General features: G+C 37.1%; 2 protein-coding genes across 14 annotated transcripts in view; one reads left to right on the forward strand and one right to left on the reverse strand.

Annotated features, from left to right (window-relative positions):
* Positions 1–13,175, reverse strand: part of SAFB2 (scaffold attachment factor B2) — a 39,414-nt gene extending 26,239 nt beyond the window's left edge. For 3 of the 10 annotated variants that reach the window (XR_008917404.1, XM_056822489.1, XM_056822488.1), the window contains exons 1-6: positions 12,832–13,145; positions 12,013–12,100; positions 4,841–4,905; positions 4,547–4,753; positions 3,260–3,322; positions 817–844 (exon numbers count right to left, since the gene is read on the reverse strand). Coding sequence is in view for 9 of the 10 variants with exons in the window: in XM_056822489.1 (XP_056678467.1) it covers positions 817–844; positions 3,260–3,322; positions 4,547–4,753; positions 4,841–4,905; positions 12,013–12,100; positions 12,832–13,017 (637 nt within the window). In the remaining variant the exon portion in view is untranslated. Of the gene's footprint in view, positions 1–816; positions 845–3,259; positions 3,323–4,546; positions 4,754–4,840; positions 4,906–12,012; positions 12,101–12,535; positions 12,681–12,831 lie in introns of those variants that run through there. The other 7 variants (XM_007488948.3, XM_007488947.3, XM_016432102.2 and 4 more) reach the window with 5 other exon arrangements.
* Positions 13,176–13,344: 169 nt separating this feature from the next.
* The window catches only part of LOC100024904 (scaffold attachment factor B1), a 36,596-nt gene continuing 27,081 nt past the window's right edge, over positions 13,345–22,859 (forward strand). Inside the window, exons 1-5 of one of the 4 annotated variants that reach the window (XM_007488943.3) lie at positions 13,345–13,747; positions 17,398–17,488; positions 19,135–19,202; positions 19,307–19,513; positions 20,912–20,974. In XM_007488943.3, the coding sequence (XP_007489005.1) occupies positions 13,562–13,747; positions 17,398–17,488; positions 19,135–19,202; positions 19,307–19,513; positions 20,912–20,974 (615 nt within the window). In that variant the 5' untranslated portion in view covers positions 13,345–13,561. The remainder of the gene's footprint in view (positions 13,748–17,397; positions 17,489–19,134; positions 19,203–19,306; positions 19,514–20,911; positions 20,975–22,859) is intronic. The other 3 variants (XM_001375971.5, XM_003340720.4, XM_007488944.3) reach the window with 3 other exon arrangements.

Below are 22,859 nucleotides of genomic sequence, written 5' to 3' on the forward strand. Positions count from 1 at the left end.
TGGAAAACCCTAATGTACACAAACTTACACTGTTTAACACTACCTGCATTCCAACAGTCTAGTATATTAAGCCTCAAAACTATAGGGAAGATAAAAGGCCCCCAAGATTTAACCCCCAAAACCCTTCTGGCTGTTCCTTGGTATTCTTCTTTATGTTGTTGTTCACATCTGGCTCTTCACACTTAGCTTCCAAAGTCCAAGGTCTTTAACTGAAAGTATCACCATTCACTGACAGCTCAATTTCCAAATTTCTTTTGAATTTCTTTTAACAGAATAGTCCAACATGAAAACCAGAAACTCTTCCAACGGTGCAGGAGTATTATTTGCAGTCCAGAAAGGGAACAATATGTTTGGAATTCTCATGTAGAAACTGTCTTTCCTCTTCTGGAATCCATTCACTTCTTATGTTTTTAACATCCCCTACAACAGCTTTAAACTGCCTGACTGCTTTAATCAAAATTACCAAATAAATATACTGCACAATATCACAAGATCTGTTTCATGTGTAGAAGCACAAAGAATGACTGTTAAATTATTTCAAGATCATTTAAAAGAATGTATGTGGTTAAAGAGATGGACATAACCATTTCATCTCTAAAAATATTTTACCTCAAATAACCAGAACACAACTTCCACAGATCTGGTGATATGACTGGGTTTCCAATCTCTGATCCTTGTATGATCCGGATTGTCCACCATTAAATAACACACAACAGTCACACTTCTTTAAAAACATGTAATAATAAGCTTAAAAAATAAAAAAGATTAGTGGGGAAATTGCCAAGCCATAACCATCATGTTTTTGTTTAACAGTACCTGGCTCCAAGGGTGGTTCTTCATTATCCTATGAAGAAAAACAAAGCAAAGCACTATAAAAAAATAGCACATTAACCAAACATTTTCCACAGGAGACAGAGCCACATGTTAATCTAACAATTTACAAGACACTATCCCTAGGAAATAAATCATTTCACTTAATTTCGAGTTTTTGACATTTTCAATTTGTCAATCCCATTTTTCTTGACCTAAATTCTTAATCTAATTCACAAGAACCAATTTGCTACAGAGCTGTGGTCACCCATATTTTCTTTCTGAGTGTACACTTCAAGCAGGAAAACATTTCTGAGCTGACACCCCCCCTCCCCAATATGTGTATCCATAAATCACATTCGTAATACTGTGACTGTCCCACCCAAAGCAAAACTTAAAGTAGGGATGGGAGGTGGGGGATAACAGATGAAACTCCCCAAGGGCAACCTGGAAGGCAGGGAGTTTATGGAAAAGGAGATTTCCCTAATAGTACCTGTGTAGATGCTGCTATTCGTGCCTTTGGTGGAATGTTAGGGAATAACAACTGGATAAGCATGGGTGTGTGGAAGCCCTGTGATTGATTATTGCAAGGAGGGTGATATTTGAACCAACTTCCCACTCTTCCAATGGACTGATCAACTATCTAGTAGGAGTCATGTCTCAAATCCTCATTTTTGAGACTGTAGACACAGATCATTAAAGCCTCTCTGAGCTCACTGAATTTTGTCTCTATGCAGATCAGCTTTTGCCCAGTTGAAGCAGAAAACTATTAGCCTGTAAAGCTGCCAAAAACAATTATTTAGAACAATGGGTATAACTCAAGTTACTCATTTTTAAAAATCATCTTAAACTGTGTGGAATATCAGGGAAAAAAACCACTAGTTTTTAACCAATGCAAAACTGTTGTCTTAAGACTATATACAATACTATTACATAAGGACAAATGAACTACTTGATTTCTTTATGAACTGGAAAGACCTCCATGAACTGATGCAGAGTGAAATGAGCTGAACCAGAACATTGTACACAACAACTGAAACATTGTAGAACAATCAAATATAATCAACTTCACTACTAATAGCAATGCAATGATCCAGGACAATTCTGAGGGACTTATGAGAAAGAATACTATCCACATCAAGAGAAAGAACTGTAGGAATAGAAACGCATATGATTTATCACTTGTTTATATGGGTATATGATTTGGGGTTTGGGTTTTAAAAGATTACTCTATGACAAAAATGAATAATGTGGAAATAGGTATCAAGTGATAACATGCATAACCCAATGCAATTGCTTGTCAGCTCCAGGAAGGGAGAAGGGAAGAGGGGAGGTAAAGAAAATGAATCATGTAACCATGGAAAAATACTTAAAATTTTAAAATAAAAAAGTTCTATATAGAAAGCTATGCCAAATGGTGCTCAACTTCAGGAAGATGCTATCAAATTGGAAAAATTTCAGGTATAGACGACCTGATGGCAGACTGTATATACTTTGACGACAAGCTAAATTTTAAGAAGCTCATCAGCAAAAAGCTAGCCACTGAGTGATGACTGTTTTTAGAAAAAGCAACCCATGAAGATTATTCACTAAAGCATGGAGGGAAGCAGAAATCTACATCCATAGAGGGTATATCCAACACTAATGAAACCATGAATCCTTAAAAAAATCTTACATACTTCTATTATTATTTTTATAGCATTTTCAGTTTCAGGTACCTTCTATACATTCTCATATTTGACTAATTCCACACATTTTTCACTTAACCTAGTTTAATAAATTGTGTGCTAGAGTTCAATTTCCTAATGCTAACATTACCCTATGAACCAGTTTTCAGTTGTTGTGTTAAAAGTACTAGGATTTAGAATATGAAATTGATATCCATAATCTGCCATGTAATATTTGAGTGACCATAGGCAAAAGTCAGTTAACCTTTCTGGGCTTTAGTATCTTTATACCCAAAATAAGAGAATTAGATTCCCTAAGATTCTTTTAACTCTAAACTCTAGGATTCATATTTTGGTTCTGAATTTATTCCATCCCCAAACAATCATAATTTTTCCTGTAATAACAGTACACTGATCTAGTTTGAAATCATTCTCCTCATCCTATAATTATCTATCTCAATTTACTACAAGGGTACGAAAGTCCTAAACAGGGTGGTAGCAATGAGAAGAAAAAGATGACAGGTGCAAGAAACATTTTGGAGGGAAAGTGGAGATAACTGAAAGATAACAGTATATAGTATACTAGAAAAATTATTGGAACAAGACATCCTGGGCTTCCTGGTTCTGCTATGTACTATCTGTGTAATCTAAGGTCACAATTCACTTTTTGGGGCTTCAATTACCTCATCTACAAGATGATAAGGAGATAAAACTAAATAAATTGAGTCCCTCCCAGCTCTAAATCTAGATTCTAAAATCCTAGGAATCATAAGATAATCTACCTGTATTACAGTGAAGTCTGATGATGAAGCATCCAAACTATTTCCAACTCCTTCTCCGGTAGTCTGAAAGATTAAATGAAAGATTACTTCATAGAAACAAAAAGAACCATACCTTTGCAATCAGATGTCTGAATAAGACATAAAAATTCTAAGAGGAAAAAACCCCATCAGTCTGATTATTTCCAGACAGCATATGTGACCTATTGTAGGCCATACTCCACTAGATCAAAACACCAAAGAAAAATTACATTACTACTAATTCTCTTTTTTTCTGTGCCAAGATTGCAAATTAAAATGTAACAGTAAATAAAAACTGTTTAAAAATCAGGACTTCAATGTATTAAATAGGATTTCTGAGGTTCCCTCTAGCTCTAAATTTAGGAATATCCAGGAAAAACTGCTAAGAAAAATTCTAAACCATCTTCAATTTGTGTAGGGGTGGGACTAGGGGGAAAGTGGGAGAGAAAAGAAGAGATCTTGGGGTATTATTTCATCAATGTAAAGGCCTTTATATATAGCACTGGAAAGCCAAGTGATCTTCCCATGGTCACATAATTAATCTGTGTTATATAATAGTTCCCTTTTCTATTTTCTAAGCTTGAAATGTTTATTGAAGTTACAAAACAGAAAGAAAATAGATGTAGTAAACAGAAATGCTCATACAAGTCTTTAAAGAAACAACACAGTCCTATTACACAATTCCAGGTGTGCTCACTTATTCTCAGCTGAAAGAATGCTAGGAATTATACTTTTTAGAATTCTTAAATGCTTAAACCCAGTCCTATAATTCAAATTCATTAGTTTACAGTTGATTAGATCTTATAAAAAAGTATTTCCAGTACAAAATGTCCATACCAAGAAGCCTAGATGGTTTTAAGGTCGCCCCCCCCCCAAACCTGATTCTCATCTAATCGGCCCTCTAAGAGAACAACTTTTACTGTGATGCAGATAATGTATTAAGTATTTGAAAGGATTAAATCCATCTCTCTATCAAAACTGTAACATGATAAAAGGTCAAAAATCGATAATAGAAACTAAATTCAAGCTATCCTTTACAGCTGATATGCTCTACACAAGTTTTAAATGGGCATAATTAGTTTCATATCCCCTGAATTTTTAGACCCCAAATCAAGTCTTTATTTGACAATGATAACAGTTTCTATTTGATTTTAAATAGTTTGATTTGATTTGATTCCATATGTGTAGGAGATACTACAGCAATGCTTGTATTTCTTTGAATTTTAAAAATGTTTTGGTACATTTCTGAGATGTTTCCAAGTTACCTACAGTATGTTCTGTAAGCTGATCTGGAAGTTGTTTCAATTCTGCATCAGCATTTTCTTTACTATCAGACAAGGAGTCAAGAATATTATCAGCACTGTAGTCTTCACCACAGTCAGCAGCACTGCCATTATCTATTTCAGTCTCATCTAACACACTAATATCCATCATGTCTATATCCTGCAAGTTATCCAAACTTGTTTCATTGTCCTCCTGTAAAAACAAAAAAAGCATATATAATAGCTACTTGGACTGAAATGTAGAATTAGTATATTGCAGCACCAAAATGGTTCTGCTTACCTGTCCATCTCCAGAATCTTCCTCTAGTCCATTATCTTCAGCACCCTCTTCCTCTGGCTTACGCCCTAACAACAGTATAATTGTGAAATATCACACATTCTTATAGAAATTCTCCTCTCATACCTAATTCATCTTTGCAAAAGACTTAACAGGTCAACTTCTTTTAATATAATCCAAACTAAGTTAGCATGAATTTCATGAAGCATCCACATTCTCATGGCTGTGCAGTAGTTTTACATTAGTTATCACTAGAACATTATCTAAGTTGCTTGCAATCTCAAGTTGTGTGGGGGCTTAACAAAATAGCTCTATCTTTCCTTTAATTTGGTCATAAAATACTTGCTGACACTTGTATCACAAAGTAAAAATCTGTAAATGATCTCAAAGTCACACCGCATCTTAGGCATTGAATTAACTGTATCTATGCAAAGCATCACCAATATTTAAACACTCAATCTAAAAAACAATTTAGCATTTTCATCCAATAATTTACTCACAATGGGGCTGGTTCCAGGAGCAAGATAGGATGATTTTGTCAATGGAGGTCAGGGGAGGGAAGGAGAGAAGGGGAGGACAACTAAATATACCAACAAAAATATGACCAAAATTGATGATTATATAAACAAAAGCAATTTTCCTCCAAAATTATCACCAAGGTACTGTACAGCTGCCTTTGTTATTCAAAAGGAAAATAGAACACTTACTGGGAGAAGAGGGGAGGAAGGGAATGTGCAGGGCAAAAAGATTAAAAAATGGAAGGGGGGCATTTCTTCCTTCTCTCAGGATGTGAGAACAAGAAATTGAGTTCAATTGCAATACTTTCTCTTTAAAGGAAGTAAGTTTATTCAGTTGTTAGAATGAATCCAATTGTGGTCCATGACTTCCAAGAGACCATATAACTTCTTAATAGAATAATGAATGTCTATTGAAGACATCATGTTAAGTTTTAATAAAAATTTTTTGGTCCTAATCAAATACACATTTAGGATATCAAAAGTCATCCCACCTTCACATTTTTAAAAAATAATTTTTATATTTCTAAGTTAGACTATGAACCTTTTAAGAAAGAATTTAAACTCCAAGCAGTTTTGAATCACTCAAAATTTTAAGTCACCTCTAGGCAAAAATTTGAAAAACAGCTAAATTTTGCCATCTCCTACTTTTAGTGGTCATAAATTTGGTTTGAGTCTTTTGGCTTGAGTCAATTACATGAGAAATCACATATCACATTGAATAAGGCTCAGAGTTCTATCATATCTAATTTCAGAGCTACACTATAACAAATTTCTAATGATGTAGATTAATATGACAACAAGCATTATTTATCTTTCCCCAGGGTAAATGAAATTAGCAGTCTACAACCATTCATTATTCTCTTCCTCATTATAAATGAAAACACAGATATTAATAGTGTCAATGAATCACAAGAAGCATTTCTTAAGAGCCTACTATGTGCAAGGCACTGTGCTGGGTCCTAAACATAAAATGGTCCCTACCTCTAAAGAGAGAAAAGATGTAAGCACATACAAAATACAATGTCAGGATTGGGGAGGTCAGGAAAGATTTCATGTAAGGGGTGGAAAGCTAAATTCTGAAGAAAACTATGCATTCTAAAAAGGAACGCACTTCAGAAATACATTCCAAAGGCATGGGGAAGGAAGATGTAAATCCTAAGTAAGAACACAGTAAGACAAAAACCCTAGTTTGTGAAGCAGAATGATATATAAAGTTGGAAAAAATAGGTTGGAATCAGGTTGTACAGGGCTTTAAATACCAAATAGGACTTTATATTCCCTCTGAATTTACCAACTGGTGGATAGACATGGCCAGAAATATGCTTTAGGAAAATTACTCACCAACTAATAGAATGGATTGGGGAGGAGACCAATTAGGCTATTCAACTAGGTTGGTACTTGTGTGAAAAGGGGAGGGAAAGAAAAGAGGAGAGAGGAATGGAAGGAAGGGAAGAAGCATTTATTTAGCACATTCTGTGTGCTAGGCACTGTGCTAAGTGCTTTACAAATATTATCTCTTTTGATCTTCACTAACCACTCTGGTGGGATAGATGCTATTATTATCCCCATTTTACAGATGAGGAAACTAGTGAGACAGAAGTTTTGTAATCCAGGGTCATCACAGCTAGTAAGTGCCTGAGCCCAAATCTGAAGTCAGGTCTTGACTCCAACTAGCTGCCAAGAATAGGCCATATAGGAGATATGTGAGGATAAAAACACACAAACTATGGTTATATGGGGTGAGAGAATAAGGAGACACAAAGCTATAAAAACCTGGGTGACTGGAAGGATCATGGTATTCACAAATAAAACAGGAAAGTTAGGGAGGGTGGTTTTCAGGGGAAAATGAATTGATTTGGTTATGTTAGGTTTGAGGTGCCTATATAAAAAGATTATCATATCTTTTTAATTTTAGCTAATTTTAGATCTTATAAACTGTCAAAATTTTACCTTTTTAAAAAATATATCCAAATTTACAAGGTCTTTATTTAATGCACTATAAGATTTCAACTTCCAAAGACAGCTGTAGAGTTACAAAAAATAAATAAATAAAACTAATCTAGGTTAAAATTTTGGATAGTGCCAGCAATAATTTTCTACTCTGAACTTTCTAAGCAATGTCCTCCACTGCTTGTAGTAGAGTCACACTTTAACAAAAGCTGCTTTTTTATTTCTTCCCAAGAAAATTAACTCAGTATTTCTAACATCTTGCACACAGAATCTAAGTGCTTTAGTCTTCCTCAATTTTATCAAATTGATAACTTAAAAGCACATACTAAGGTCCTGTCTTATTTATAAATTCCTTAGTACATATATGTACACAACAAAAGGAATCTTTTATTTTCATAATGATGTCATCATAATTTTTTATACCATAATTTAGGTGAATGGGCTAATAGTGTTCAGTTGACTGCCCTGGATATGACCTCTCAACAGCAGCGCCACCTCAACTGCAAGCAGTGACTCAAAGGAAAAGATGGATTTTCCACAAAGACTACATGAATACCTAGAAGAAATGAAGCGAGATAAAAAATAATAATAATAATAATAAAGGAAATAAAAGCTCAGGAGCAAAGAATAAAGGAGAATAAATAGTTCAGAAGATAGTGGTAAATCTTACCCAAGAAACAGAATCCCTGAAAACTAGAACAGACCAAACAGAAATCAATGACTCTGTGAGACAGCAAGAAATATTAGAACAAAATCTAAGGGGATGGGGAGTGAGGGGGAAAGACTAAGCTATCTGATATTATAAACAACTGACCTGGAAAACAGGTCAAGGAGATAGTAATTTAAGAATCACTGAACTCCCTAAACACCATTTAAAAAAGCCTCAACAATATATTTCAAGAAATCATAAATATAAACTGCCCAGACCTATTAGAGCCAGAATCCAAAATAAATAATCCAAAAATGAAAAGTCCCAGGTACATCACAAACAAAATTCTGAGCCCCCACATCAAATTAAAAAATACTACAAGTATCCTGAAAGAAGCAATTCAAATACCAAGAAACCAGTCAGGATCACACAAGACCTGGTAGCCTCTACTATATATGAGAGGAGATCTTGGAAAATTCCAAAAGGCAAATAATATAGGCTTACAAACAAAAATAACTTAACCTACAAAGCTGATATAATCTATAAGGGGGGGGGGGGAAATGGACTATAGGATTTTCAAGCTTTTCTGATAGAAAGATCAGAGGTAAGATGTTACTTTGAAATACAAACACAAGAAAAAATGCCAATACTACCTGAATTAATTTACTTATTCAATGCCAAACTATCAAAGGATCATTTTGTAGAACAAGAAAAAATAACAAATTCATCTGGAGCATCAATAGATCAGGAATCTCAAGAGAAATTCTTTTTTAAAAAGGTCAAAAAGGGGGCCCAGCAGTACCAGATTCTCAAACTCATAAAAATCAGCAATCATCAAAACATTTTAATACTGATTTTAAAATAAAGGTTGATCAGTGGAACAGATATGGTGCACAACATGCCAAAGTAATCTAACTTAGAAGCCTGGTGTGGGATAAACCCAAAGGCCCTAGCTCGCTGGTAGGGTAAGAACTACATGACATAAAATGCTAAGAAAACCAGACAGTAGTAGTCTAATAGAAATTAGGTTTAGACTAATATCTTAAATCATGGATCAAAATTAAAACTCCAAATGGGTATACAACTTGGCTATAAAAGGTGACATTATAAACAAATTAGAACAAAGAAAAAAATTACCTTTCAGATCTACGACCAAAGGATAGAGAATCACTTAAGATAAAATGGACAATTTTGATTACATAAAATTAAAGTTTTTGCACGAACAAATCTAATGCAGCTATGATTAGAAAGGAAACCATTAACTGGGGGGAAAAAAACCCTTGCAACAAGTTTTCTCCGATAAAAATATATTTATAATATATGTGTATATATACACAAGATAAAAGGAACTGATTCAAATCTATATGAATAAGAGCCATCTGCCAATTGAAAATGGTCAAAGGGTATTAGCATGTAATACTCCAGATACCTATAACCATATAAGAAAATGTTATTTCAGGATCATTAATAATCAGAGAAGTGCAAATTAAAGCAACTGAGGCTCCAGTTCACATCCATCAGATTAGTAAAATGGACAAAAAAGTTAAATGACAAGCATTGGAGGGAAAACAGGAACATTAACACACTTCTGATGGAGCAATGAATTGGTCTAGCACTTCATGAAAGCAATTTGAAATAATGCCAAAAATGTTTTAAAATCGTGAATAGCCTCCAAGGCAATTGTATACCGTTATTAGGTCTATAAGCCAAAGAGACCAAAGAAAAAGAAAATGGACCCATATGTACAAAAATATTTATAGCAGCTTTTTTGTCATAGCAAAGGACTGATGCTGAGTGAAGTGATAAGAATCAGAATAGCTTTTATAATAACTGTATCAGTGTAAAGAGAAAAAACTTTGAAAGACTAAGAACTCTATCAATAAGCATTCACGATTCTAGAAGATTGATAACGAAACATGTTACCCACCTCCTAACAAAAAGGTGAAGGATTCAGGGTGCAGAATGATATATATAATTCTTGGATTTAGCCAATGAAGTAACTTGTTTTCCCCAACTATTCATATTTGTCACAGAGTTTGTTTTCTTATTTTTTCCAGTAGAAGAAGGGAAATGGATAGGGAGGGGAAAAATGCTTGATAACTAAAAAAATAAAACTTGTTTTGGAAAGCAGACTGATATTTAAGAGGGGAAGGAGAAAGTATAAGAAATACAGAACTGAGAAAATAGGGGGAAGGACTTGCTATTTTCATAGTTGGAGTGCATGAGAAGAGTATAAAAACATGGAGAAAGCAACAGGGGAGCAGGCATCTAAAGAAGTTCATTCATGAAATGGATAAAGTAGGGCTGAATGTACAGACACCAACAAAGAAAGAAACAAGCAGCAATGGGGATAGGAAGAGGTAGTTAAGAGGGAAGATAATACCGAGAGGTGTTCAAACACCCACAAGTGAAACTTATTGAGAGTAAAGTGGGGGGGAGTCAGGGAGGGAAGGAGTAGATTAAAAAGATAGGGAAAAAAAAGAATTACTATCCAAGAGGATACCCATCAATGGCTGAACAAATTATGGTATATGAATGTAATATAACAATATTTCACCCTAAGAAATAACAAAAAAGACGGCAGAAAATCCTGTGTAGTATGAATTGATGTAAAGGGAGCAGAACCAGAATAATTCATACAAAGACAACAATATTGTACAAGAAAAAACTTTGGTCACTGAATTGATGAGTTCTTGTCTTTCAATCAGTTATCCAGTGTACATATGGTAAAGCATGTTACCTACCTCCTGACCAATTCCTGAGGTGATCACTCATCTCACTCAAGAAATAGACATACTATTTAGGGGTATAGCCACTATGGCAATCCCTTTGCCTGATTGACTGTGCCTATTTGTTACAAGGGTGTTTTTTTCCTCAGTTTTTAATTGGGAAGGAGTAGGGGAATATAGGTTATTAGAAATAATGTCAAAAAAGGGGTGAGCAACTGAAAACAATTTTTAAAATACACATGCAGGGGCTAAATAGGTGGTACAGTGGATAGATCCCCAGATCTGGAGTCAGGAGGACCTGGGTTCAAATATGGCCTCAGATACTTCCTAACTGGGTGACCCTGGGCAAGTCATTTAAACCCCATTTGCTTCTGTCTAGGAAGAGATACTTAGTATCTATTCTAAGACAGAAGGTAAAGAATTTTTTTTTTTTAAATGCACATGCGGGAAGAGAAGAATGTTTAAAAGAAAGCACAGACAGTTTAGAAAATAACAAGATATTTTAGGTTTTTTTAAAAAAACAGTATGGAGTTTGTTTCATGATATTCTTCTGTATTAATGGAAATGTTCATTTTTGGTGTTTAAGTTAAAAATAAAACATATTAAAGAAAGAAAAACAGTAATGCCATATGAACTAAAAATGTTACTATGTAAAGTCATAATAATAGTAATATTTATATAATGCCTCATGGACAGGAAAGCTTAAATTGTACACAATGGAATATAAGTGACCCATATAAAAATAATCACAATATGCTAGCCTACACTAGCTCATCAATGCTAAAATAGTTCAAAATTTGGGAAGAAAGTGAACAATATTCTTTGACAATTCAAAGTATTTGTCTAGTGTTCTTATGGATACGCTATTTTCAAAGGACCAGTTAATTCACAGCAAAGTGCTATTCAATTGACTAAAATTTGTTTTTTTAGAATAGTAGATTGACCTCTGAGCTTCCTCATTTGAAAATAGGCAATAAATTCCACCTTCCCCAACTATTTCAAAGATATGGTCAAGATCGAATGAGATAACATAAGTCAAAGTACTTAAGTTTTTATGTAGAAGCCACATGAAAATGAAAGCTATTGCCATTATCAAGAATAAGATTTATTAAAGAGGGGTGGTAATGCTATGAACCCGTGGGCAATTAAAAGCACCTGCTTGGCGCCCTGCCTGTGTTTAACTAACTGCTAATCTAAGCTCACTTTTTAAAAATACAAAATCAAAACTACATTAATCTGATTAAGCAATGCAGTCAAAACAAAAAAGAAAAAAGTATTCTCTGCCTTCTCCAGCTCAGCAAAACCTCGATGTTGAGTATACACACATACCTTTGATATGTCTCTTTGTAATTTTCTTGCTCGAAGCTTCGGATGCAATCTCAATTTCATCAGGATCGCCCCCTTCTTCCTCAATTGCCTATTAAGATATTAGTTTCATAAGAACTTATTAGATGCATAACATTATGTACTTTATAAGCAATAAACTTTCCCTGTAATCATCCCTTTCACTGACTCTTGTTCTGCTGGTCAAACTGGGCAGAAAGCCTAGAAATCAGTGAGGTAACTTCACTTATCACATTCCCAAATAGCTTATATTCGTTTGAGGTGATGTTTACACTTCTCGATGGACACTGGACCTAAACTCAGGCCGTTCATTTACGTGTACTGCACATAAACACTCCTCCCTTTTCCTAGGTTCACCAGAAACCAACAGTTTGAACTTTGTATCTCGTGAGCGAAGAGCACTATTCAGGGCAAAATGTCAAAGGGTCGAGACACCGTGCAAAAAAACTTCAAGCCGGTTTGAGGATGAACAGTGGCCAGAGTCCTAGAACATGAAGTTTATACTTACTCCCTACTTCTCTCCTTCCCACTCCGACGCGAACTTCTATTACATAGGTTCTCCAGGAACCCAAGCCGGTTCCCAAGTTTTTGGTGGGGATGAGGTGGGCAAGTTGACAAGAGCTGCCGGGTGGGAGGAGCGCAACGCGGAAGAGAGATGTCAGGACCCAAGTAATGGGCGCGTGCCCCCCTTACCCTTGCCTCCAACACGCGTGCGCGCTAAGAAACCCACGCACCGGATTCATCTCCTCCACCCTCCCCCTCGAAACCGAGCGCCTGGGCCCCGGATGTGTACCGGTGCCTCACCTTTTTGAGTCGGTCCATCAGGATGCTCTTGTTGCCGCCGGTGTCCAGGTTCCGCTTCTTCAGCTCGGCCCGGAGGTCGATCACTCGCAGGTCGCTGAGACGCCGGGTCCCGGTCTCCGAGGAAGCGGAGCCGAGACCCGCCGAGCCAGAACCCGAATCGCCTGCACCTGACAGAGCCTCTGCCATCCTGGGTGCCCCCTGTCTTTGCTGTCCACCTTATACACAGCAGCCGCTGCGGCAGTTCCGAACACAAAATGGCGCCGTTTGCGAGGAAAACGCACTAGCCAGCCTCCTTTCCGGTTACGCATGCGCCCCAACCGACTTGGGGTTTCCCACCCACCCCCTCCCCGAGGGCGTTTGCATTTGCGTACTGTAGGACAGCGCGCAACCACCCACGTGATACACAATCGTACCGATGACCCCGCCCCCCAAGTTGTGCTGCGCATGTGCTCTACTAGTTAGGGGCGGGAGTTTGTTTGCGTTTTAAGCGCCTGCGCACCTCGACCGTGAAGCTCCTTCCTTCCTGGTTACAGACAGGTCCGGCGCATGCGCTCCGAGATTTAGTTGGGGGGGGGCTCTCGAAAAGAACCACCTTCTCGGCGCGCGCGCAGTGACGCCACGGGTGGGGGAGGCTGGTGCCGCTCCCTCGCAGGCGGCGCCATTTTGTGTTCCTAGCTGTGGCAGTCGCCCGAATCGTGCTAGTTGGGCAGCGGAGGAAGGACCCTTCGGGATGGCGGAGATTCTGTCAGGCGCAGGCGATTCCAGTTCTGTCACGGCAGGGCTCAGCTCCGCCTCCTCAGAGACCGGGACCCGGCGGCTAAGCGACCTGCGGGTGATTGACCTCAGGGCCGAGCTGAAGAAGCGAAACCTGGATAGCGGCGGCAACAAGAGCGTCCTGATGGACCGGCTCAAGAAGGTGGAGCTTCCTCGGGCCTAGCTGTGTGTGAGGGTCGGCAGAATGGATGGGGGGAGGGGGAGTTGGGAGAGTGGCCGGGTCGCCATAGCCGCGAGCCTCGCCGCGCACGCGCGCTGGGGGCTGGGCGGGCCCTCGAACTCCCCCGCCATGGCTCCCTCCTCGAAGTCCCCTCCCCTGCCCTCGGAGCTCCGCGCGCCCCGCCCAGCCCGGTCTCCTAGGTCCGGAGACTCGTGGAGGGTAGGCACAGAAATGCCTGCCGAGAGCTGGAGCCCTCAAGGCCGGGGATTCCTAGTCTAGGGCCCGGGAGTGAATTTTGGCCGGGGGGAGAGGGAGGAATCGATGGAACTTGGAACAAGGAGAATTACCACTTGATCTCAATATCATTGGGTTCTCTTGGTAATTTTGTATGCTCTAAATCTAGGGAAGAGAACATAGGCTTCGTCAAAGGAAAACACTTATAACTCTTCGGGCAGATCTTGGAGGAGAAAGGAAACGGGTGCTGAGACGGCCCCGGGCTTCTTTGGAGTTTTTATAATCAAATTAGATCGAGGAGGGCGGAGGGTCTTGGAGGCAGCATTAGATATGATACTTAGGCTAAATACTAAATATAGTGCAGTGGGTGGTCTGAAGAGGAAGATCTCGGTGGACCCGAGGGTAAGAGGGACCAAGTTGGGTTGCTGGAGGAGGTGGTGGCATATGAATTGGATTCTAATAAGGACATCCTACGACTTGGGAACGATGTTAGCAAAGATCATTGATTAGGATCCTTCCACTTAAGAGTAGAATCTTAAAGATAATCTAAGCAGTTGAATGTGTAAGGGCAGCAGCTGTTTTGATTTGGTCTTTGCCTTCTTCCTACCTAGCAATGCTAGTACTTGATAGCTACACTTAATAAAATGTTTGTTGAACTGAATCTCATTTTACAGGTGAGGAAATTGAGACCCAGAGAGGTAAAGTAGCTTCCTAAGTTCACACAGCTAGTAAGTAGACCTACAATATAAGTCCTAGTCCCACCCTAGTGCCAAATTATTATTGTGCTGCCTTGTCTCTAGAGGTTTGAGAGCTCACTGTGTATTGGGAGCAAAGTAATCCGATGTGGCTGGAGCAGAGAGTTCATAGAAGGGAGTAACTACGATAAGAGGTGGAGCCAGATTGTGGAGGGACTTGATTGCCAGGAAAAGGAATTTGAACCTTACAGGGGCAATAAAAAGCCACTGTGGATATATTAGCAAAGAAGTGTGGTGAGATCTACCTGCAAACACTTACCGCCAACATCATGATTGTGGTAATAACACCTTACATGGTTTCATGAGCTCTCTCTCTCTCTCATTTCCTGTCTTTCATCCATTTAATGAAAAAACATTTTTGAGCCCTTGCCATTCAATTGATTTCCATAGGCTTTAAGTGCCACTTAGGTCCCAGCCCCAGCATGGGAATTCAAATTAAAAAATCTTTGCCTTCTAGAAGCTTAAGTTCAATTGGGTGAGTAGGGGATTCCACAGGTATGAAGATAACATGCAAAGCATCGCCAATAAGTAGGGTTAATTTTAGAGATAAAAATGATTTCTTCAGCTGTAGTTAGCCGGTTTCTTTTTTAACCTTTGCCTTCCATCTTAGAATCAATGCCATGTATTGATTCCAAAGCAGAAGAGGGGTAAGGGCTAGGCAGTAGGAATTGAGTTACTTGCCCAGTGTCACAAGCAATTTTTAATAAAAGGAAGACGCCAACCTTGCCTTCTGTTAGTAACAGCCAGAGTTATCCCTATTTGAAAGGAACAGACTTAGTCATCCAATTTACTCAATGTAATAGGGGGCAACCAAGAGCTAAAGTAGTAGATCCGAAGATAAAAGTTAAAGTTTGTGACACTTCAAGTCAAGTCAATCTAGTGCTCTTTACACATTAGACCATATCTTAGAAACAAGACACTCCTTTGACTTTTGTGACTTCTTTTTTCCCTTCAAGGGCATATCCTTTATGTAACCTTATTTTGCATGGGGGGAAAGGGGTATGAGAGTTTTTAATGTTGTTGATCTTTTTTTGTTTTTTTAAGTTGGGTCTATTGGTGTAATTCCCTTGGTTGCTTCCCAGGAGGGGGTACAAATGCTTTTAGAGACAATTTCTAGGGTAAATCTAGCACTAGGAAAAGTGAATGTTCTAGGCACTGGAGATACAAAGACAAATAATGATTTTGTCATTCCCATTTTACTGATGAAAAAACTTGGGCTCAGAAATGAAGTCAATACAACTGATAAATGTAAGAAGTGGGATTTAAAAACCCATGTTTCCTAACTCGTGTTTTCAAAACTGTTCCCAATATAATACCTCTTCAAACAAAAGCCTTTACCCTCAAGATTATGCAATTAACTTTCACTTTGTTTATAAATTATGACATACTCAACAAACCCTACTCCCAAGTTTATTACATCAGTAAACTAGTTTTTCCTCCTTTTAAGTTTTGAATGACTTGAAACAAGCCAATTACAAATTATTATTACCCCATTCATGGCAAATACTATAGTTCTCTACAATTTTACACATAAAGAAAACAATGAAATGGGGTTTCACTGTCATCAGTAAAATTTAAGGTAATAAAATCAACAGTAGATTGAACATTTCCCGTACCTTCTGGTTAATCATAGAATGTTAGAATTGGAAGAGAACTTAGCAGCCATCTTGCCCAACCCCTACATGAAACTATGGCACACTTGATGACTTACCTAACTCTAATAGAAGGCTCCAGAGAGAGAGAGAGAGACTTTTGGATTATCTTTGTCATCAAGTGACAGGCCTGGTCTTAGACCCAAATCTGAACCTAGACTGACCCTGTGAGCAGGGTCAGCCACTTATCCTGTCCCTCAACCTCTCAGTTCTTTGACAACTCTTTCCTTTGCAAAGAAGGTGCTGGCTTGAATTAGTAGGACAAGTTTGCTCACCTAAAAGTTCCCTATACCACATGAGCCCTAATCTTTTGTGCTATGTTGTAGGCTTGACTGGCCAAAAAAAAACCTTTTTATACCAAAAGATTACTATCTGGAGGGGAGGGGGGGATAGGACACCCCAAAGATAAATGCTTAGAAGCTAAGGGTCAATTTAGGTCCTCTTCACATCTTTAAGTAGATTGCTTACTTTCTAGTATAGATCTCAGGGCCAGATGCAATTTGAGTGTATAATAATTTGAATTTTAATAGGGCTTTGTTAACATTTCTGATAGATTTAGAGCTACAAGGAATTTAGGTGACCTGAAGTCCAGTTCTCCTATTTTACAAGTGAAAAAAAAATCAAAAAAAATGTAATGCAGGGGCAGCTGGGTTGCTCAGTGGATTGAGAGCCAAGCCTAGAGACAAGAGGTGCTAGGTTCTAATCTGGCCTCAGACACTTTCCAGCTGTGTGACTCTGGGCAAGTCACTTAACCCCACATTGCCTAGCCATTTCCACTCTTCTGCCTTGGAGCCAATACACAGTACTGACTCCAAGACAGAAGGTAAGGGTTTAAATAAATAAATGCCTTCAAATGATTTTATACAAAAATGCTCACTATAAAGCTAATAAAATTATTTTGATTACTGTTCATTTTTAAGGAAAGTAATCGGGAACTGTATTTAAAGTTTATGTGCTGTCATTTTGGTCAACATGACTCTATTTCTAATAGGCAATTGAAGATGAAGGGGGCAATCCTGATGAAATTGAAATTACATCCGAAGGAAGTAAGAAAACAACTCCAAAGAGATCCAGCAACAAAGGTATTATATAATAATCATACAATAATCTGACTTTAATAACAAAATTCAAAATGTGCTTTGTGTCTTTGTTTTCTTTCTTCAATGTTTTATTTTTGAGTATGAATCTTGCTTTTTTAATCAGATTGATATAGTGCTGGAGTGAGGCATTTGAGTTTTGTCACCTTCCCTATGATGCATTTGGTTCCCATGGAATCAAAGGTACTTCTGGGAGTATTAAAAATAAATATATGTTGAGGATAATTCCCGGTTGCACTCATTTCCTTCACTAGGTGAACCTTAATGCCCTTAGGAATTTATTATGTCCAATCTTACATAACTATTAGATTCATTTGGCTCTCTTCTGTTGCTTTGACTTAAAATTACTTCTGGTAGTAAGTATAAATTAAATGTTCTGTATCAGTGAATTGGGACTATATAAGGACATAGACCTATTCAATTAAAGTTATTTCAGGAATAACTAAATTCATTTAACAAACATTTATTGAGTGCCAGTTAGGGCCAAAGGCCAAGTCCCTCTCTTGGGAGTTAGGAGTGTTAGAAAGAAGACTAATCCCTTTCTTGCCAGACCCTAGAATCTTCAGGGAAATAAGCTAAAGAACTTGAATCTCTTCAGTTTTCCTAATGTGCTTTGGATCTACTTTGTCCCCATCCCTGTTTTAAATTAGTTATACTCAGATTGCAAAATTTAAGGATCTTCTAGTCATTTTAGTCACCGATCAAGAACTTCCCTCATTTGGGAAGTCCCTATACTAATGACATTATAGTTCCTGTTCTATTTTATTGAAAGAGTCTTTCCCATTGAAATCTGTTAAAGGAAGATGTTTAAGGTACATTGTAAGTATTTGCAAGACAGTAACACAATTCCAGGGAGATATATAAATGTCCTCTAAAATGTGAATTCAAGTGAAATAATTATTTACTAGCTTTTTCTATTTTGAAGTCTTAGGAAGAGTTGATATTTATTTGTTCCTAAAGTGACAGAATCTCTCAGATTTTCCTTCATAAAAAAATTTTTTTTTAATTCTCACTAGTTAATGTGATTTTATTACATTATAACTACACATACATGTGTTCCAGAAGCCCATTTGTAAGTCAGATCTTTTAAATTAGAATACCCATTAGAACATCTTTTATCCTTAGAAGCAATGTGACAGATATTGGTTAGATTTTTTTAGTCTAGCCTAAATTATGTTAATGTAGGGTTCAGAAAAGACTTGTGGGCTAGTCTGCTGACTACACTCAATTTTATAACCTTTGTAAGGGAAAAGCATTTTCTGTGAACACTGAGGGGGAAATAGTTGGCATTGAAAAAACATCTCTTCCCCTTAATTCTTACAGTTCCCCACCAAGAAGGGAAAAGTTCATCTCTTTGAACACATCTCAACATTACTATCACCTTATCCCATGTGATAAGTACCAGTTTTAATTCAAAGAGTGAGTGTTGGGATTATTTTATTTAAAATTTTGTTATTTTATATCATTAAAGGTTTAAAATTATTAAGGTTTAAAAGGTTTAAAATTGTTAATTATTAAAATTATTAAGTTTTTAAAAGATTTGCTTTTGTTTAACTGAGCTACATAAAAATGAAGATTATTTGCTCTGGTAATTCTTTATTATAGTTTTTCACATTACAAACTTATTTCAGCAGGACGAAAAGCAGAAGAAGAGGGTGCTGAAGATAATGGACTGGAGGAAAACTCTGGAGATGAACAGGTATATAGATTCTGGTTGAAGGTGCAATTTAGTAGTTAAGCATTTTAATCCAGATACCTATCACATGCTTTTCCCCCCCCTTCCCCCCATTCTTCTTCTTACAGGAAGATGTTGAAACAAGTTTGGATAATTTTCGAGATATTGACATGATGGATATCAGTGTCTTAGATGAAGCCGAAATAGATAATGGGAGTGCTGTAGATTGCGGAGAGGACTACAGTGCTGATAATATTCTTGACTCCCTATCTGATAGTAAAGAAAATGCTGATGCAGAAATGAAGGAATTTCCAGATCAGCTTACAGAACATGCTGTAGGTAACTTGGAAACATCTCAAAAATGTACCAAAATGGTTCTGTGGCTGCATTATTTTGGTAATCCTAAAAAACTACCATCATTGATGGAATGCATCTCTTAAATGTGTGGAATCCAATTGTTTTTAATGGTCAATGAAATATAATACTGGTACACGACAAAAAGTGTGAAACACCCCCAAAAGTGGTCTTGTTTTGTTCAAAAGTAATATCTTTTAGTTAAGTGCCTCTCTGGTTATGTGCTATTCCTTTATATACCATGTTAGATTGTTATATTTTGAATGTTGAGCCAAATGCAACATCTTGGCCTGGGTGTTGTCGTGAGGCTGGAATAAAAGAAGAGTTCAGAATTATGTTGTTGTATTGCCCTGTGTAGAAGAGTATAATTATTGCTGTTTTAAGCTTTACATAGTCTAAGCTTGTTTCATTTTGGAAACATAAAATGGGGGATTAAATTGTGAAATGGTGGGAGAGTGTATTTTGTCTACTGGCTATTATGTTTGCATATAAGTCTGACAGTAGGTAAAATTACAATATTTTAAAGATGGAAGGAACCTTAAGATATAATCTAGTTCAATCTGATTTTTTTTTTACAACTGAGGAGACTGAGACCCAGAGAATTTGAATTGTTTGCAAAACATCTCATGAATCAATGATAGAATAGCAATGAGGATCCAGTATTTTCTTCACAACACTGCCACATAAAAGTGAGGTACACAATATTGATCATCTACACAGAATGAAAGGTAGTCAAAAATGAGCCATGTGGCATTTCCTGAGAAAGTCAAACCATCTTTATACATTTCACATATAAACGTGTGAATAGGTTTTTTAAAAAATAAGTTATACATTACAGTGAGTATTGTACCCTTCAAAAATCACCTTTTGAAGTTTCTTTTAATGATGCTGCCATTGCGCATATGTAACTCTTACAGAAGTGCCTTCAAAGGCTGTCATGTGCTTTGGAATTGCCTTCATTTTGTTCAGTCTTTGTACTTACACTTTTGTACTTCATACAACAATTTGAGTTGGATTTGATTTTAGAAAAATGATCTAAAGTTCTTCAAGCATGGTGAATAAGGTAAGTGGTCCATATGAGCTTGTGTTCTTTTGGGTTCCAAGTGAAGTGTGGATGTGAAGTAATAGTACTGGTTTTCTTACATGGCTCATAAATCAGTACAAAGCAGGTATCTTAAGGAATGCTAGGATTATCAGAATAATGCTATTGCCTTCTGAAATATCTGCTTTGCCAAAGGCCACACTTAACCTGAATATAGATGTTCAATGTTTTTATAAGATCTTTTTGTGTATTTTGGATAAAGAACTTTGGGTGGTACTTTGAACACAAGGTTTTATTATTCCTTTGATGAATAATAATATGCCCTCTTGTTTTGCAGATGGCTGACAAGGAGAGTGTAAACAATTTAGATACTTCATCATCTGACTTCACTGTGGTGCAGGTAAAATTCTAATATGCCCATTTAAATAGTAATTATACAGTGGGTTCAATTTGTGATGTGCAACAAGAAACATTTATTAAGCACCTGCCATGTACCGTTAGGAAATAAAGATAACAAGCAATTTCTACCTTCATGAGATGAAATTCTTCTTGTAAAAACCACTTGTACGCAAATGTTTCTGTGGCTGCTTTATTTTCATAATCTTAAAAACTACCAAAGAGCTAAAATTGTACTCAGATAACTATTTAAATTAAAAAAAAAAAGGTCTCATGTAGACAAGGGCACCTGAGCTAAGCCTTGAAGAAACTTTGTAAAAGAAGCCTCAGATTAGTGTGGAAGATAAAGACGTGGGAGATGGAGCAGTGCACATCATTGGCAGACTGGGTAATGGACATTCCCAATGAGAAAGCCTAATTAGGCTTATTGAGCTGAAATAATAGTTGTGTTGAGTGGAATAATATAAAATAAAGTTTTGAAAGGTAGCTGGGTTAAAAATGTCATAATTTGGTATCTAAATAAAACTTATATTGCTTGAAATCAGGACATTGAGACATTTTATGATACCAGTTATGCAACAAGCATTCTGTATAGCTTCCCCTCATACACTGGGTAGAAAAGAATTCTTATTCTCTCACTTCTTGCTTTTTAGCTGACAACAATATTGACTCACCTGTAACTGATGGGGAAATATTTCCTAAGACTCAGTTTATTTTAATTGATTTTTTTAGATGTTTTTACTTGGCCAGGAGTTTTTACTTTGCCTTTAATGGGATTATCTTTGCTGAAATGAGATCAAGGTGGTAGACTGATAACCGGAGATAGGGGACTAAAAAATCATAGAATTATAATCTAGGCAAAGTATTGCTAGAACAGCAAAAGGAAAAGCTTTCAATGGTACTTGCCTTTTCTAAAGGTAGACATCCCACACAAAGATTAGTAAACTTAATGAATGAAAAAGCATCTATTAAATATGTACTGTGTGCAGAACACTGGACTAGAGATTAAATAGAAAATTAAGACACTCCCTGTGTTCAGGAAGCTCACATTCTAATATTCCACTCATAGAAAGACTAAGGATGGGGGCAGCTAGGTGGCTCAGAGGGTTGGGAACCAGGCCCAGAAACAGGAGGTCCCGGGTTCAGATCTGGCCTCAGACACTTCCCAGCTGTGTGACCATGGGCAAGTCATTTAACCTCCATTGCCTAGCCCCTACCACTCTTCTGCCTTGGAACCAATACACAATATTGATTCTAAGACAGAAGGTAAGGGTTTTAAAAAAAAAAGAAAGTCTTAAGGATAGAGCAAGAAAGATCACTATCCTATATCAGTAGCAGTTTTGTCAGTTGTTAATGTTGAGGATAACAATGGGCCCATTCTCCACAGGGGTCATTTCCATGGATTATGGCCATGATGCCCATGCTGGAAGCAGGGTCAGTGGTCTGAGGAAAGATGCTGTTATTTATACGAAGATGAATAAGAAATTATTTTGGCCTTGTGTATAAATCAAATGAAAAGAATTCTAAGATATTCTGCTTTGACACATAGCCCAGTTTTTTCCTGTATTGTTTAAATTTGCATCTTCGCTTTTCTTTAATTATGGCTCATAGCCTACATAAATTTAAATTATGGGTATAAATGTATCTTAGATTAAACATTGCTTTCAACTATTGGGTATATTTGGTTCGATAAGCATTTATTAAGCACTTATATGCAAATCACTTTTTAGTGAACTATTTTTATGGAAATACTTGATGTGCCCAGTCAACTCATATAGATCTTGTATTATATTTCTATTCCCACATTATTAAGCCAAAGCATCTGCTCCCAAAGAAACAACAAACCAGGAACCATTCTTGATTTTAAGCTTGTTTTTGTCTGTCAGAAA

This window comes from Monodelphis domestica, chromosome 3 (genome assembly GCF_027887165.1).
Source record: "Monodelphis domestica isolate mMonDom1 chromosome 3, mMonDom1.pri, whole genome shotgun sequence".
Classification (NCBI taxonomy): Eukaryota; Metazoa; Chordata; class Mammalia; order Didelphimorphia; family Didelphidae; genus Monodelphis; species Monodelphis domestica.